General features: G+C 39.9%; 2 protein-coding genes across 2 annotated transcripts in view; both read left to right on the top strand.

Moving 5' to 3' along the window:
• The first annotated feature begins 1,690 nt into the window (after positions 1 to 1,690).
• On the top strand, positions 1,691 to 4,697 carry rps15 (ribosomal protein S15). Its single transcript, XM_010770446.1, has 4 exons — positions 1,691 to 1,793; positions 2,190 to 2,275; positions 2,896 to 3,130; positions 4,533 to 4,697. Exons 1-4 carry the CDS (start codon positions 1,791 to 1,793, stop codon positions 4,644 to 4,646), a joined length of 438 nt encoding a protein of 145 aa, XP_010768748.1. The 5' UTR covers positions 1,691 to 1,790; the 3' UTR covers positions 4,647 to 4,697.
• Positions 4,698 to 5,191: 494 nt separating this feature from the next.
• dpp9 (dipeptidyl-peptidase 9) overlaps positions 5,192 to 13,655 on the top strand; it is a 14,850-nt gene continuing 6,386 nt past the window's right edge. The window contains exons 1-13 of the mRNA XM_010770458.1: positions 5,192 to 5,330; positions 7,325 to 7,416; positions 7,556 to 7,794; positions 8,035 to 8,147; positions 8,990 to 9,163; positions 9,702 to 9,870; positions 10,858 to 10,968; positions 11,106 to 11,234; positions 11,394 to 11,455; positions 11,547 to 11,647; positions 11,790 to 11,967; positions 12,535 to 12,694; positions 12,792 to 12,887. Of these exons, the coding sequence (XP_010768760.1) occupies positions 7,361 to 7,416; positions 7,556 to 7,794; positions 8,035 to 8,147; positions 8,990 to 9,163; positions 9,702 to 9,870; positions 10,858 to 10,968; positions 11,106 to 11,234; positions 11,394 to 11,455; positions 11,547 to 11,647; positions 11,790 to 11,967; positions 12,535 to 12,694; positions 12,792 to 12,887 (1,588 nt within the window). The 5' untranslated portion in view covers positions 5,192 to 5,330; positions 7,325 to 7,360. The remainder of the gene's footprint in view (positions 5,331 to 7,324; positions 7,417 to 7,555; positions 7,795 to 8,034; positions 8,148 to 8,989; positions 9,164 to 9,701; positions 9,871 to 10,857; positions 10,969 to 11,105; positions 11,235 to 11,393; positions 11,456 to 11,546; positions 11,648 to 11,789; positions 11,968 to 12,534; positions 12,695 to 12,791; positions 12,888 to 13,655) is intronic.

The following is a 13,655-nucleotide window of genomic DNA, read 5'->3' as shown; positions in this document are numbered from 1 at the left end:
TCCGCCCGACCGACGGCGGGACGCGGCGAGGCTGTGAGTCTGTGTGTGAGCACACACACAAACTCCCAGCCAGGCTGCGGGTGTGTGTGTGTGTGTGTGTGTGTGCTCGGGCTGGTTTCGGGCTGGGTTTTGCTGTGTCTCGCTGTCTCGCAGACTGCCACTGGGCTGACAGGGAGGGAGGGGGGGGGCAGGAGCTCCAACAAGCCGTTTAGTGAATACACATACTCTACAGAGATGCTATATGAGAAACCAATGTGAGTTTGGAAAATTGCACAATATGAATCTATTTAAGTATACCTCAACAATGGAATTATGATCAGTAGCCATGACGGGACCTTTAAAACAAATGATAACACAGGAGGAATGGTCAAAGGCTTGCTTCGTGCACAAACTCAAACAACGAACACACACTCCAAATGACTACAGTATTTTTATTTAACCTTTATTCAACCAGATAAAAGCATTTAGATAAAATCTCATTTACAATGCTGACCTGGCCAAGAAGGCAGCAACGTTACACATAACACAGACACATAAAATACAGAGAACACAACTAAGTAAACAACCAAAAAACGAAAAAGCAGTCACTATTGTGCATATTTGGGACAGTAAGAAACGTACTACTTATTACTGCAGAGCTGCTGGTAAGGACCTCGGACAACTTCAATTTAAAACAGGCTATAGGGACAAGTGCCGTCAGTTTAAGGCGTGATTGAAGGTCATTCCAAGACCAAGGACCGAGATTCCTTTTTCCAGCCTCAGTCTGCATAGCTCGCACATGGAAGGAACCATCAACTTGTGGACTTTCTCAATGGCTGAAAGGGATGACTTTCTACCTTGCTCATGAAAAGATACGTTTTTTCCTTAAAAACAAACTGGATACGTTTTTTGAAATCTGGAAAACCTTTTTCGACTTCCTGGAGCATAATGGTCTACAAAATGATTGGGAGAATGAAGACACTTGAATATTATTTCTATTTTCTTTTCTTCTTTCTTTCTTTTTCTGTTTTTTTTGTTTTGCTGATAGTACGTAAAGTCTGTCTTGTTTATTAAGTGTCATTTCTACGCATAAAAACTAATAAAGAGATGTTGAAAAAAAAAAAAACTTTAATTATAGTAACATGGTTTAGTCTGTTGGTTGCCAACCAAGAATTCAAATTTCTAAGAAATAGATTCTGACGCTTTGTGAGATGCTTAATAGAGTAGAAATTATAGAAAAATGATAAATACAAATAATAATAAAGAACATTGAACATGTACACAGTAGGTCTATGATATTTATTACCCACCATTTTAATCTTTAACAATGTGTTTCATATTCTAAACGTATATAACAATATATTTAAAAAACATTAAAATAGTTTTTTTTGTAAATAACTATTTTTTAAAGTAATATTAAATACATGTAGTTTATAAATATTTAAGTAAGTTAAAATATTTCTGTCTTTAATGTAGTAACGTAGTCGCATGAAATTAAAATACTGAAGTAACGATTAGATGAATAAAATGCTTATAATGTACTTAGATACATACTACCTTTGATCCTCTTATTCGTTTTTTTCTGGTAAGTTTTTCTCCCTTTATTCTCTCCTTGTAATAATTTAACGATCATAAAAAAGAGACATTGTTGTAAAAGTGGACCCTATGCAGAGTTATTGTACAGCAGCACCACCTGTTGTTCACATGGGGGACTACTGCCGGAAGACACCACCGGATGTTTGCCTTAAATCACGCGATATCAGGCCTAACGAGACTTCTGCTCGATCTTTCCTTACTGAACTTCAGGCAAGATGGTAGGTGTTCAACTGATTGTGAATCCTGTAAAACTACAATCTATATGCATCCGAGCTCTAAAGTCACTATTTATGATAGCTGGCCATGGCACCCAACAATTATAACTGTTCACTCACCTTTCCGAAGGATATCTATACTGCCAGTGTCAGATCAATGTGTTTTTAAATGCAACGTATTAGCCTGAGCTATGGCCGCTCGGCTAAGCTAACCCGGTACTTCAACGTAGTCACGTAGATAGCTAGATATGATATTATTTTTAGTGCCATTGTTGGTCCGAGCGAATGTTCAGAAAATGCTCAACAGTTTTATTAAACTCATTTTTGTTCAAGGCATGTGTGCATTAGTTTGAGTGTACAAAACACATACTTAGCTTGGATGCTGTATCTCTTTTTCAGGCGGAAACCGAGATCAAGAAGAAGCGTACCTTCAGGAAGTTCACCTACAGAGGTGTGGACCTGGACCAGCTCCTGGACATGTCCTAGTAAGTGATGTTGAAACAGCTTATGCAGATGTTGTTCAGCTGGAGACATTGCATTACCTGTTCTTAGTTACATTAGCTTGTAAACTCGCATCCTGCTTTCCCAAACAGTGTTAAACCATAGCTTAGTCAATGATCAAGTCTCTCACTTAGCCACTAAACGGGTGATTTGTTGTCTCGCATATGAGACATTTCTCAGATTTGCAAACTGTTGTGGTGGTGTGCTAACCTAGAGATCCACAATCATTACACTGAAACAGAAAATAAATTGTATCAGTTCCAGATGTTCCATCCAAAGTGAATGTTATCAAGGTTCAAGGCTTTTATTGGTCATAGTACATAGCTACAGTTTAGTTATGACAATCTTAGGTCACAGGCTCCTCCAACAGTGCAACACAATAAAACAAAATGTTTATATTGTTTTATAAAAAAAATAGTGCAAGTAAATATCAAAAAGAGAAATGGTGCAATAAGATTGTGTATACAAGTGATTGGAATATGATATATTAGATACAATATCATTATACAATTGCTACCACATGGTCAATCTGCATGTCACAGAACAGCTATTTTAAATATGGCAGAGCTTCTCATTGATCACATTGTCCTCTTTCTATCCAAAGTGAGCAGCTGATGCAGCTGTACTGTGCCCGCCCCAGGAGAAGGATGAACCGTGGCCTGCGCCGCAAGCAGCAGTCCCTCCTGAAGCGCCTGCGCAAGGCCAAGAAGGAGGCTCCCCCCATGGAGAAACCAGAGGTGGTGAAGACTCATCTGCGAGACATGGTCATCCTGCCTGAGATGGTCGGGTCCATGGTTGGAGTTTACAACGGCAAGACTTTCAACCAGGTTGAAATCAAGGTGAGGGGCACATTGGTCTGGTGGGATGGAGAGAATGTGTATATTTTGAGACCTTTACATGGACTTCTTATTCATCGCCTTGGCCAGATTCCTGCAAACGAATGTCATTTGCGGTTCCAACAAAGTTTGACTTCTGGGGGAAATTATACAATTATTAAAATAAATATTAGGTAGGGGTATATTGTTTTTGTTTATCTAGAGTAGGCTGTCAGATGTCAAAGCACCAAAACTAGTTATTTTATTTTTTTTACATCGGCTTGTCCTAGTTCCATCTAAGCGTGGGTCTGCGCCTTGTCTATAAAGCCGTTATCACCCATTAAGTAATGTCAGGACAGTAGGCATATAATTGAAGTTGTGGACCGTTTTTTTTTTTTTAAACCTTGGTTGTAAAGAATACTTTGCGGAACAGCAGCATGATGAAGATTGGGAACAGGCTACATTTGATAGGGAGAGTAACATCTTACAATGATTCCATGACATCATTGTGTAAAAGGTGGTTGACACGTTTCTTTAAAGGGGACCTATCATGCAAAATACACTTTTTGATGTCTTTTATACATATGCGTCCCCGGTGTGTCAGAACATAAAACCCTCTTTTCCTCCGTGCGCAAATCTCTAAAAACGCTGATCCATCCGATATGACATAAATTACATCATATCGGATGATGGGCCCATTCCCGACGTGTTTTGGACATAATAGTCTTTGTTTACATTAGCAAGCATCGCTAACACTCAGAGCTAAGCTGTACTGGAGAGAGCATGTGTAAGAAGCAGGATATAAAAAGGAACTCACCTTGTGGTAAACCAGCAAGAGAGAAAGCCTTTGAGCTCCATACTGTTTCAGAAATAATCCTTGGGTTTCATCACCGCAGCATTTTAGACAGTATCTGCCAGGTCCCTCATGAGCTGGCATAAGCTCCGCCCCCTCCTATTTATTTAGATTTTTTTTTGGACCAAAACACAACTACATGTTGGAAATCAATGCATCACATACATAATCGTCAAGTTGAAATGGTTTTCAAAACTGATTTCTGGAAATGGGCGTGCCACCCTGCGGAATACATGAGAGCTAATCACTTGACCAAAGAATGACAATGTCTAAAATTGAGTCAACATCAAAGTTATGAGAAGAAAAGGATATTACAGGAAAAAGACAGCAGATAAAAACCTTTCCTACAGGAAGATAATCTAATAACATGGTAGTCTTTGCAACTGACTTTAATTATAAAGTTATATCTAGCTTTTTCATCTTTTCTTTATTTTTAAGAGTTGCCTAAAGTTACATATTTGTTCTGTTAACTGTCATACATCAGATTATGATTAGCAACTACAATATCACTGTTCTTGCAGCTGTAAGTGCGCAGCATGTATCTTGTTGCTAACATGTTTCTCCTCTCCTCAGCCTGAGATGTGCGGACACTACCTGGGCGAGTTCTCCATCACCTACAAGCCGGTCAAGCATGGTCGTCCCGGTATTGGAGCTACACACTCTTCTCGGTTCATCCCTCTGAAGTAGAAATGCTGTATTCTTTGTACAAATAAAACAAAAACTGGTTGTTCCACAAAACGTTTCTGATTTTCTTTTTTCTTTCTTAAAGCACATTTTAAAATAACCGTTGGTTGCCTTGATAAACTATGGATTGCTTCCAGGTATCTGAAATAGAATGGGTTTTGCACTGTTGTGATGAGTAGGGCGAACCTGAAAGACAAAGCATTTAGCTCACCATGAGACGGCAAGAGCCATTAGGAAAACATTTTTTTATAAAGAACATGAAAATCTCATGCATGTGACAGAAAAACCACAGAGTACTAGGGTTAACTGGTTAATTGATTATTACTTTACCATCATGACTTTTTGAGTCGTTATCTTGACGTGAAATCTGGTAAGAGTTATAAATGTCACAAATATTTGCCAGAAACTAGGGTAAATAAATATATCTGGATATCGAGTTGTCTCCACCAGCCGGGCGTCACTGACCATCTCTGACGCGTCCTCTGAGCGTCGGTGCGCCCCTGAAAGAGTTCCGGGCTGTACTAACTCCAGCAGGCGAACGTTCCTATTGCTTACGATCCGAGAGCCAGCAACATTTTGTCTGGCCGCTCTGGGCCATGGATACAACCTTTAGCAGTTGCACAATCTGTTTATTGTCACCAAGCTAATAACATCAATAATTTGGTTAAAGAAACAGTGACCAGTTTGGTAAGTATTCTACTTTATTTCCGCTTGTTTTGTAGGGACGGTGGACTTAACGTATGTTTTTACAGAAAACCAGCAAACCGCTAGGTAGCGACTCGCTAGCTTCTAGCTAGATAGCTAGCTAACGGTAGTTAGCTTCAGAGCGAAATGACAGAAGAGATCTGTCATGTCAAAATGAAGCTAAGTGTGATTTTTAAAAACATTGACACGGTTTGTTAACTAATACTTCTTACAACATAGGGTCTCATAATTCACTGCCAACTGTGACTTACGTCAGCACCGTTTGAAATGTTAACACATTAATATGCCGGTGTTATTCCAAGTGTGAGTGAGTTGAAATCCGAGAACAAAGCTCTGTTGTAGGCTAGCTAACGGTTCACATTAACGGTAACGTTACCGGTGTTTAACTGATTAACCCATCGTATTTCTCCTACTCGTAGAATTAAAATGACTATAAAGTAATCCGATGAGCCGCGTAGGGCCTTTCCATATAACGTTACATACTGCAGTGTAATTCATTCCATTTTAACATATTTTACCTAATAATACTGAGGCCATGTTTGGTTAAAGTTGAATGTTTTCAGGGCAGGAATCAAGCAGAATACAAACAGTAGTTTGGCATAAGGTTCTGATTACATTCACTTTAACAGATCTACATGTTGGTTCATTTATAAATAGTCCCTCATCAGTCTGATGCAGATATGCGCTGTAGGGGCCAGGTGACACTTTAACCTTTGATGCTGGTCTTTGCTGAATTGACTCTTTAGCTGAGGTATTTTGCTGGTTGTTGTATTTGTTGTCAGCTCTTAAGCGCATATTTAAAGTGCCTCACCACAGCTTCATACGAGCCTGCCATAACTTCCTCACACTAACATAAGAAAGTCCTGTGGTGGAAGAAGTGCTAAAATATTGTACTGAAGTAAAATCAGAACCACGAGAGGGATAATAAAGTAACTGGTAAATAATTTAGTCACATAAATGTAGTGGAGTAAAGAGTAAAATATTGTCTTGTAAAATGGAGTAGAAGTATAAAGTAGCATACAATTAAATACTCAAGTTACCCCAAAATTATACTTAAGTACAATACTTGAGGAAATGTACTTCAATACATTACATTACTGAGAATGGCACTTGACCCATTGCTGTTTGTGTTATACCAATCCCCTACAACACTGAGGGATAAAGAAGGAATGTGGGATATTCTGTGTAGCTTGTCTGTCCGTTGCCTCAGGCAGGGTTGGAGACATATACATCCAACACAGGAGAAATCTAACAGGAAGTATGATCCTTAATTGTCCCTCTTGTGTGTAGCACTGGCCATATGGCTCCATGTTTCTTAACCTTAATACACTTGAAAGTCTTGTGTATGATTTATGTTTTTTCTCCACACTGTGTTGTTGTCTGAAAACTATGGAAGCCTGTTTGCGCCAAACAGGCTTCCATAGAAAACTGATGTAACAGATAAATCACTAAAACTTTCCCCTAACCATGATTGTATAATGTTTCAAGAAAGGGGACTGACACATACAATAGTATATGGTCAAAACAAGCTTTCATAATGCGTAGGGGTGTAATGATGCATCGACCTGGATGTAATTCGATTGTATTATCAATGATCTCAAAGATGGCATAATTATCACTATCAGTGACCAACATTGATGCAGAAGCAAAACATCACAACAAATCATCATATTAGAGATAAACCTTCATTTAGAAAATCCCATGGCACATTAGTAATACAATTGTCAAATAATACGGATATATGTTATCATCTCATATTGATCACAGACCAGTGAATCTCTCTAAATTAAACTTTATCGACCAACCTACCAGACTTTGTGGTGTAAGAAAATGTTTTATTGTAATGCAAAAATTCCAAAAAGATTGTAGCATGATGATACATGTCATTTACACCCCCATATGAGGCTCTACCCCTGTTTACCCTTTTTGTTAATCTTCTCATTTTGAATAATCTTTATGCTGTACTTTGTTCTCAGGTTCACAGAATCGGAGTGAGGTGTGTTGACCGGTGAATGCATAGAGTCAAGAAGGTTAAACTTTGTGACAATAAAAGGGGTATCTGGAAAAGGTAGGTTCATGCTATAGCTCCTTTAATTGCTTTTATGCTTAGGAGGGGGGAGGAATACACATTTTCACCTATGGCATTCAAGGAATGCATATTTAAGCCTGTGTATCTCTTACTATGTATTTCTAATGTCAACATCCAGCTGCGTGACCGTGAGCATGACGGCTGTGGACGGCCTTTCAGATAGCACCGAGGTGGTGGAGATGGAGGACGGCCCATCTCAGTTTTATGTGGAGAAACACACTTGGGAGGGCCTCCGTGACATTATCCACTGTAGCAGAAAATACTCTGGAATGATCGCCAACAAGGCTCCTCATGACTTCCAGTTTGTGCAGAAGAAGGATGAGAATGGGCCCCACTCCCACCGGTTGTACTACCTCGGTAAGTCGATTGACGTGTAACCACTAAATAATATGTATTTTCTACTACTATAGTACTTTTTCCCTGTACTCTTTACAATAGTCCCTAGTCATGTCTTCCTGCTTTAGACAGCAGGATATGATTGCCTCACGGAGATATTAAACAATGACTGTGTCAGATTTCAGTTTTTCCACTGAGCAAAAGCCTCTTTGTTTGTTGTTGTTGACATTTCCTTTTGTGTCTTTTCTATGTGCTTACCAGGAATGCCTTATGGAAGCAGAGAGAATTCATTACTCTACTCAGAAATCCCCAAGAAGATCCGGAAAGAGGCCCTCTTAGTGTTGTCATGGAAACAGATGCTGGATCACTTTCAGGTGATTTCCCTTTCTCTTCCTGTTCGTGCAGTGCCAGTACCAAACATATAGCTCACAGTTAGTTGTTATCAGCCGCGTTTAATACTTTGACTGTAACCTTTTTTTACTTTAAAGCAGTCTCTAAAAGAATCACTGTTTTTTCAAAACATGGGATATGATCAGAAACAATTAAGAAAGATTAAGCAACAATCTCATCTAACATAAATTAAATACGTCTCTGTCCTTCAATTTTCTCGAAACCCCTTCATCTGATTGACTTCATACTTGGCGGGTGTATTACTGAGTAGCTAAGGTAGCGGTGTCGAGTCCAACTCTAGAAGGGACATATTTATTAGAAGTATGTTATGTACAGATTTTTGTTGAGATGGTTTCCTTTTAACTGGCACTCTGCCGAGCGGCATTCTGGGTACAGCTCGCTCTCCGATGATGTGAGCTTTTGCAACCAAATGATGTGTATACTCTGCTAGGTGATGTAACTATTTCATGCCAGGTGTATTATCCTAAGACAGAGAAGTGTCAAGTGTAGAGGTGTTCGCATTATCGCTTTTCTAGAAAAGGAAAGAGCTGTTATACGGCAGGCCAAGCTATCTTCCCGCTCGGAACAGCCAGGTTTTGAACAGGCGCTGCTTTAGTAGTAGAAACTATGAGAGGAATGTATGCATTGTATGGTTATTTGATCAGTGGGGTCAGCTGAATGTGGATCTGCCACGTATATATCACAGTAATGAAACTGTCTATGTGAGCACACTAAAAGGTACCGTGTAAACCTTGCAAACTTCTATAAAACACAATTCTTTAATCCAGTCTAATACTGTGCATCTGATTGTTTTTGCTTCTCTAAGGCTACACCGCACCAGGGGGCCTACTCCCGAGAGGAGGAGCTGCTGAGAGAACGAAAGCGTCTCGGAGCCTTTGGGATCACCTCCTATGACTACCACGCCCAGACGGGCCTGTTCCTCTTTCAGGCCAGCAACAGCCTCTTCTACTGTCAGGATGGAGGCAGCAACTGCTTCCTCGTGAGTACACTGCAGTTTTTGAGTAGACAGTAACAATCAATATGGAATACGATGTAACCATGAATAAATAATACACCTTCTTTTGGTTCAATACGATACGTTCATAACATAATCACTGTTATCTGTTGGTTTGAATCAATATTGTTTTGAGTGAATCTTATGATATGCGCTTCTTTGCATTGTGTTTGTTTCTCCCGTAGTGCCCTAAGCTACTGAAATGGGCTATCAACCTTTCTTGTGGTGTTTCTCAGATTTGTAACCCCCTTCAAATATTGGACTATATTTATGACCTAGATGATTCCTCATTTTCTTTGTGGGTTGACTAAGATATGATTTGAGTCTTCCCATATGTACAGTCATTTCCATGGTTGTACATTCTACCAAAAAACAGGAGACAGCTGAGCTTTGAGAATGCTTTCTGATGGAACCTCAATTTTCTCACCGTACCATTTTATTGGCTGTAAAACTGTCCACATTACAGACGATGCTTAGTCTTGTGTTTGCCTCGGACTAAGACTTTGTGTGTTGGTTTTAGCAGTCTGCTCCTGTAAAGCCTGTGGAGATCAAGACCCAGTGCTCAGGGACCCGCATGGACCCCAAGATCTGCCCCGGAGACCCCGACTTCATAGCCTTCATCAACAACAACGACCTGTGGATTGCCCACATTAAGACTGGAGAAGAAAGGAGACTCACTTTCTGCCACAAAGGTCAGAATGCAATATATAGCTTCATACTGTATGCAGGAACAAGCTCTTGCACTGAACATAGAGCTGTGCATTTAAAAAGATTGTTTTGATTTTGATATAAGATGATTTCAGTTTTCCCTATTTATTCATACTCATCTTATGCAACATGAGAAGAAAACACCATTAAAGGTCACATGTCATGCTTTTTCGGTTATTACCCGTCCCCTTGTGTGTTATGGAGATTTTTCTGCATGTAAACGGTGTGCAGAGTCAAAACCCTCAAAGTACACCCTGTAGCGAGTAAAACTCTAACACAGAAAATACCTCCCCAAAACGCCTCGTTGGTGAAACGTCATCGTAAGCACGTACCCGGAACTAAATGGGCCAATCCGTGGAGCCGTTACGTTACGTCCGCGGAGCCGTTATGTTAAGCCCCCGCTGATTGGTCCAAATTGACCAATCCACACACACTCAGTGCAGGCAGCCCTGCGGATTTCTGCTCCCTGCTGCAGGCTGATAACAGACAGTTGGGATCGCGCGAAATTCTGTCTGCAGACCCATTCTCACAGCGTTTATCAACCTATAAACCTTTTTCTTACTCAATATCAAGCCACACTTATTGTTTTTATTTCGGCTGTGACTTTGTGTGTGTTCAGGCTGTGTTTGGCTGTGTTTGGCTGTGTATCGCTAAACAAGGAAATCACGGAGGGGTGGGGGGGGAAGCTGCAGCGAGCCGTTTAGTGGAGAAAGTGAATACTGCTGAATACACATACTTTACAGAGATGCTGTATGCGAAACCAATGTGAGTTTGGAAAATTGCACAGTATTTTTCTATTTTAGTATACCTCAACAATGGAATTATGATCAGTGGAAATGGCCATGACATGTGACCTTTAAGATGCCTTATTTTAATCTTATATTTAAGATAAAAGTGCACAGCATTCAATAATTGCTAATGTCCAATAACACTACATTAATGAAAGCCTTATTTTTAATTTTTGTTTCCAGGTTTGGATAGTGTTAAGGAGGACCCGAAGTCTGCTGGTGTAGCAACGTTTGTCATCCAGGAAGAGTTTGACCGTTTCACCGGCTACTGGTGGAGTCCTTCAGCAGTGGAAGGTAATTCTTATGCCTTTAAGCCAATTTTTTTAAACATAAAGATTTGTTTTTAACTATATAATTTGACCTTTAGTGTTTCATTTGCATACGTACAATAATTACTGTATGCATTTGCCTTACATTTCTTTCCCCACCAGACCCTAGTGGAGGTAAAACAGTGTACCTGCTGTATGAAGAGGTGGATGAGACAGAAGTAGAGATTATTCATGTTCCATCTCCAGCACTGGAAGAGCGGAAAGCAGACGCATACAGATATCCTCGTACAGGTCAGTGTAACTCAGTGCCGGCCTTACATCACACACACACACGCACACGCACACGCACACGCACACGCACACACACATGCACATGCACACACGCACACACACAAGCTTGGCTCAGTCCATTTCTATCATTTGACATTTTCCCTATTTCTTTATTTACAGGTAGCAAAAATCCCAAGGCTACCCTTAAACTGGCAGAGATCAAGACAGACCAGCAAGGAAGAGTGAGTCTTTCACCACTTTTCTTGTTTAGTTTTCTCTTCTCCAAAATGACAATAAGTAATCCTTATGTGTTTTTACCGTTGTGCTTTGCAGATCTTGAGCACGCAAGATAAAGAATTGGTCGCCCCCTTCAACTCCTTGTTTCCTGGGACAGAATACATCGCCAGAGTAGGATGGACGAGTGACGGCAAATAGTGAGTGTGACTGTCAGATGATATTGTTTTTTAGGATTTCAAATTGTTATGTGAATGGACAAGATGGATCCTCTTGTTTCTAATAAAGCAGTTTTCTGTATAATGCAACCTTCTGAGTTCTCTCCTCTCTGCGTCCCTCTAGTGGCTGGGCAGTGCTTCTGGACCGCAGTCAGAGGAGGCTGCAGCTGGTCCTTCTGCCTCCAGCGCTCTTCATCCCGGTCACAGACGACCCGGCTCAGAGGCAGGAGAGTCTGGAGGCCGTGCCCACTAACACACAGCCATACATAATCTACGAGGAGACAACAGACGTCTGGATTAATGTAAGTCTTTCCACATGGCACACTCTTTGATTCCCTTGAAGGTCTTCTATCATGCAAAATGCACTTTTTTGTATGTCCTCTATACATAAATATGTCCCCCCCGGTGTGTCAGGGAACTCAATACACACCGTTTTTTGGACTTAATATAGTTTTTGTTTACATTAGCAAGCATCGCTAACACTCAGAGCTAACCTCTACTGGAGAGAGTATGTGTAAAAAAGCAGGAAATAAAGAAAGGAACTCACCTTCTGATAAACCCGCAAGAGAAAAAGCATTTGAGCTCCGTACTGTTTCAGATACGGACCCGGAATCAGCAGTTCTCTAACAGGGCTGAAATAGAGGGATATGAGGCATGACTAGAACGGGTGATCTGTTTGGTATTTTGAGCAAAATACTTCATAGACATGTTTTTTTATATATTTGTAAATATCTGAGACCTATAATATATGCCTAAAAATAGTATGAGAGGAGACCTTTAAAACCAACGTCCTGTTTCTAATGAAAAATATGTTATTGTTGTGATTTCCTGATTTTTTTTTTGAGAACTGATTATCCTTTTTCTCGCAGGTTCATGATATATTCTATCCCTTTATTCAAACGACAGAAGATGAGTTTAGTTTCATTTGGGTAAACGAGTCTAAAACGGGTTTCAGCCACCTGTATAATATCACTTCCATGTTACAACCGGGCTGCTACCATTGGACGGAGGAATACCAACAGGTAGAGGGTAAGTTATCAGCGATGTTTCTACATTTATTTGAAATGATTATATCAAGTGTTCGGTATGTCAAGAGCATGTTGTTTCTGTTATCTGTTTTCTGCAGGAGACTTCAAATGTGCAATCAAGGAGGACGTTACATTGACCAGTGGAGAATGGGAAGTGCTGGCAAGACATGGTTCCAAGGTTAGAGTCCATCAGTGTTCAATATATAGATTTACAGGTGTTTAAAGTGCATTATCATTCTAATAATACTAATCATTATGATGATCTCAAGCCTACATGTAATATAAGGGTGTTATATCTGCATCAGAGGCCTTTCTTGCTTTTTGCCTTCTGTTTTTACATATTTATTGACTGTAATTAGGGATGTCCCGATCACCTTTTTTTGCTCCCGATCCGATTCCGATCATTTGATTTTGACAATTTGCCGATACCGATTTTTCCCGATCCAATCTTTATGCAATGCATTAAGAGGAAGAAAAGCATTCAAGTTGTCCCTTAAGGTTATTTTTGTATTTAAATTGGATATTCTATCCAACATGGATATAGCTTCTTTTTTTCACAGCAGCATTAGATCAGTTCAGTTGTGCAGCATTGGATCAAAACAAAATAAAGCTTATCAGTACTCGTTAGCTTACTGCTACAATTAGACACTGCGCCCTGCCCACTCTGTTGCCAGATTTGAGAGAAATAAGCAACCAGGTCTATGAAAACAAGCCCCAAAGAAGCAACACATACATGATGTTGTGTAATTTGAAACCAAAACTAAGGCCTCAGGATGACTTTAAGACTTGAACATGGTCATTTTTGTTTTGTAACATTGAATTAAATAAAAAATAAATAAATAAATAAATATCCTGATCCCCGATTTTTTTCTCCCGATTCCGATCTTTTGAAAATCACGTGATCGGCTCCGATCCCCCATCACGTGATCGGATCGGGACATCTCTAATGTTAATCAATTCTA

Source organism: Notothenia coriiceps, unplaced genomic scaffold (assembly GCF_000735185.1).
Source record: "Notothenia coriiceps isolate Sejong01 unplaced genomic scaffold, NC01 NC01_scaffold00008957, whole genome shotgun sequence".
Lineage (NCBI taxonomy): Eukaryota > Metazoa > Chordata > Actinopteri > Perciformes > Nototheniidae > Notothenia > Notothenia coriiceps.
This window is presented reverse-complemented; position numbering and strand designations above follow the sequence as displayed.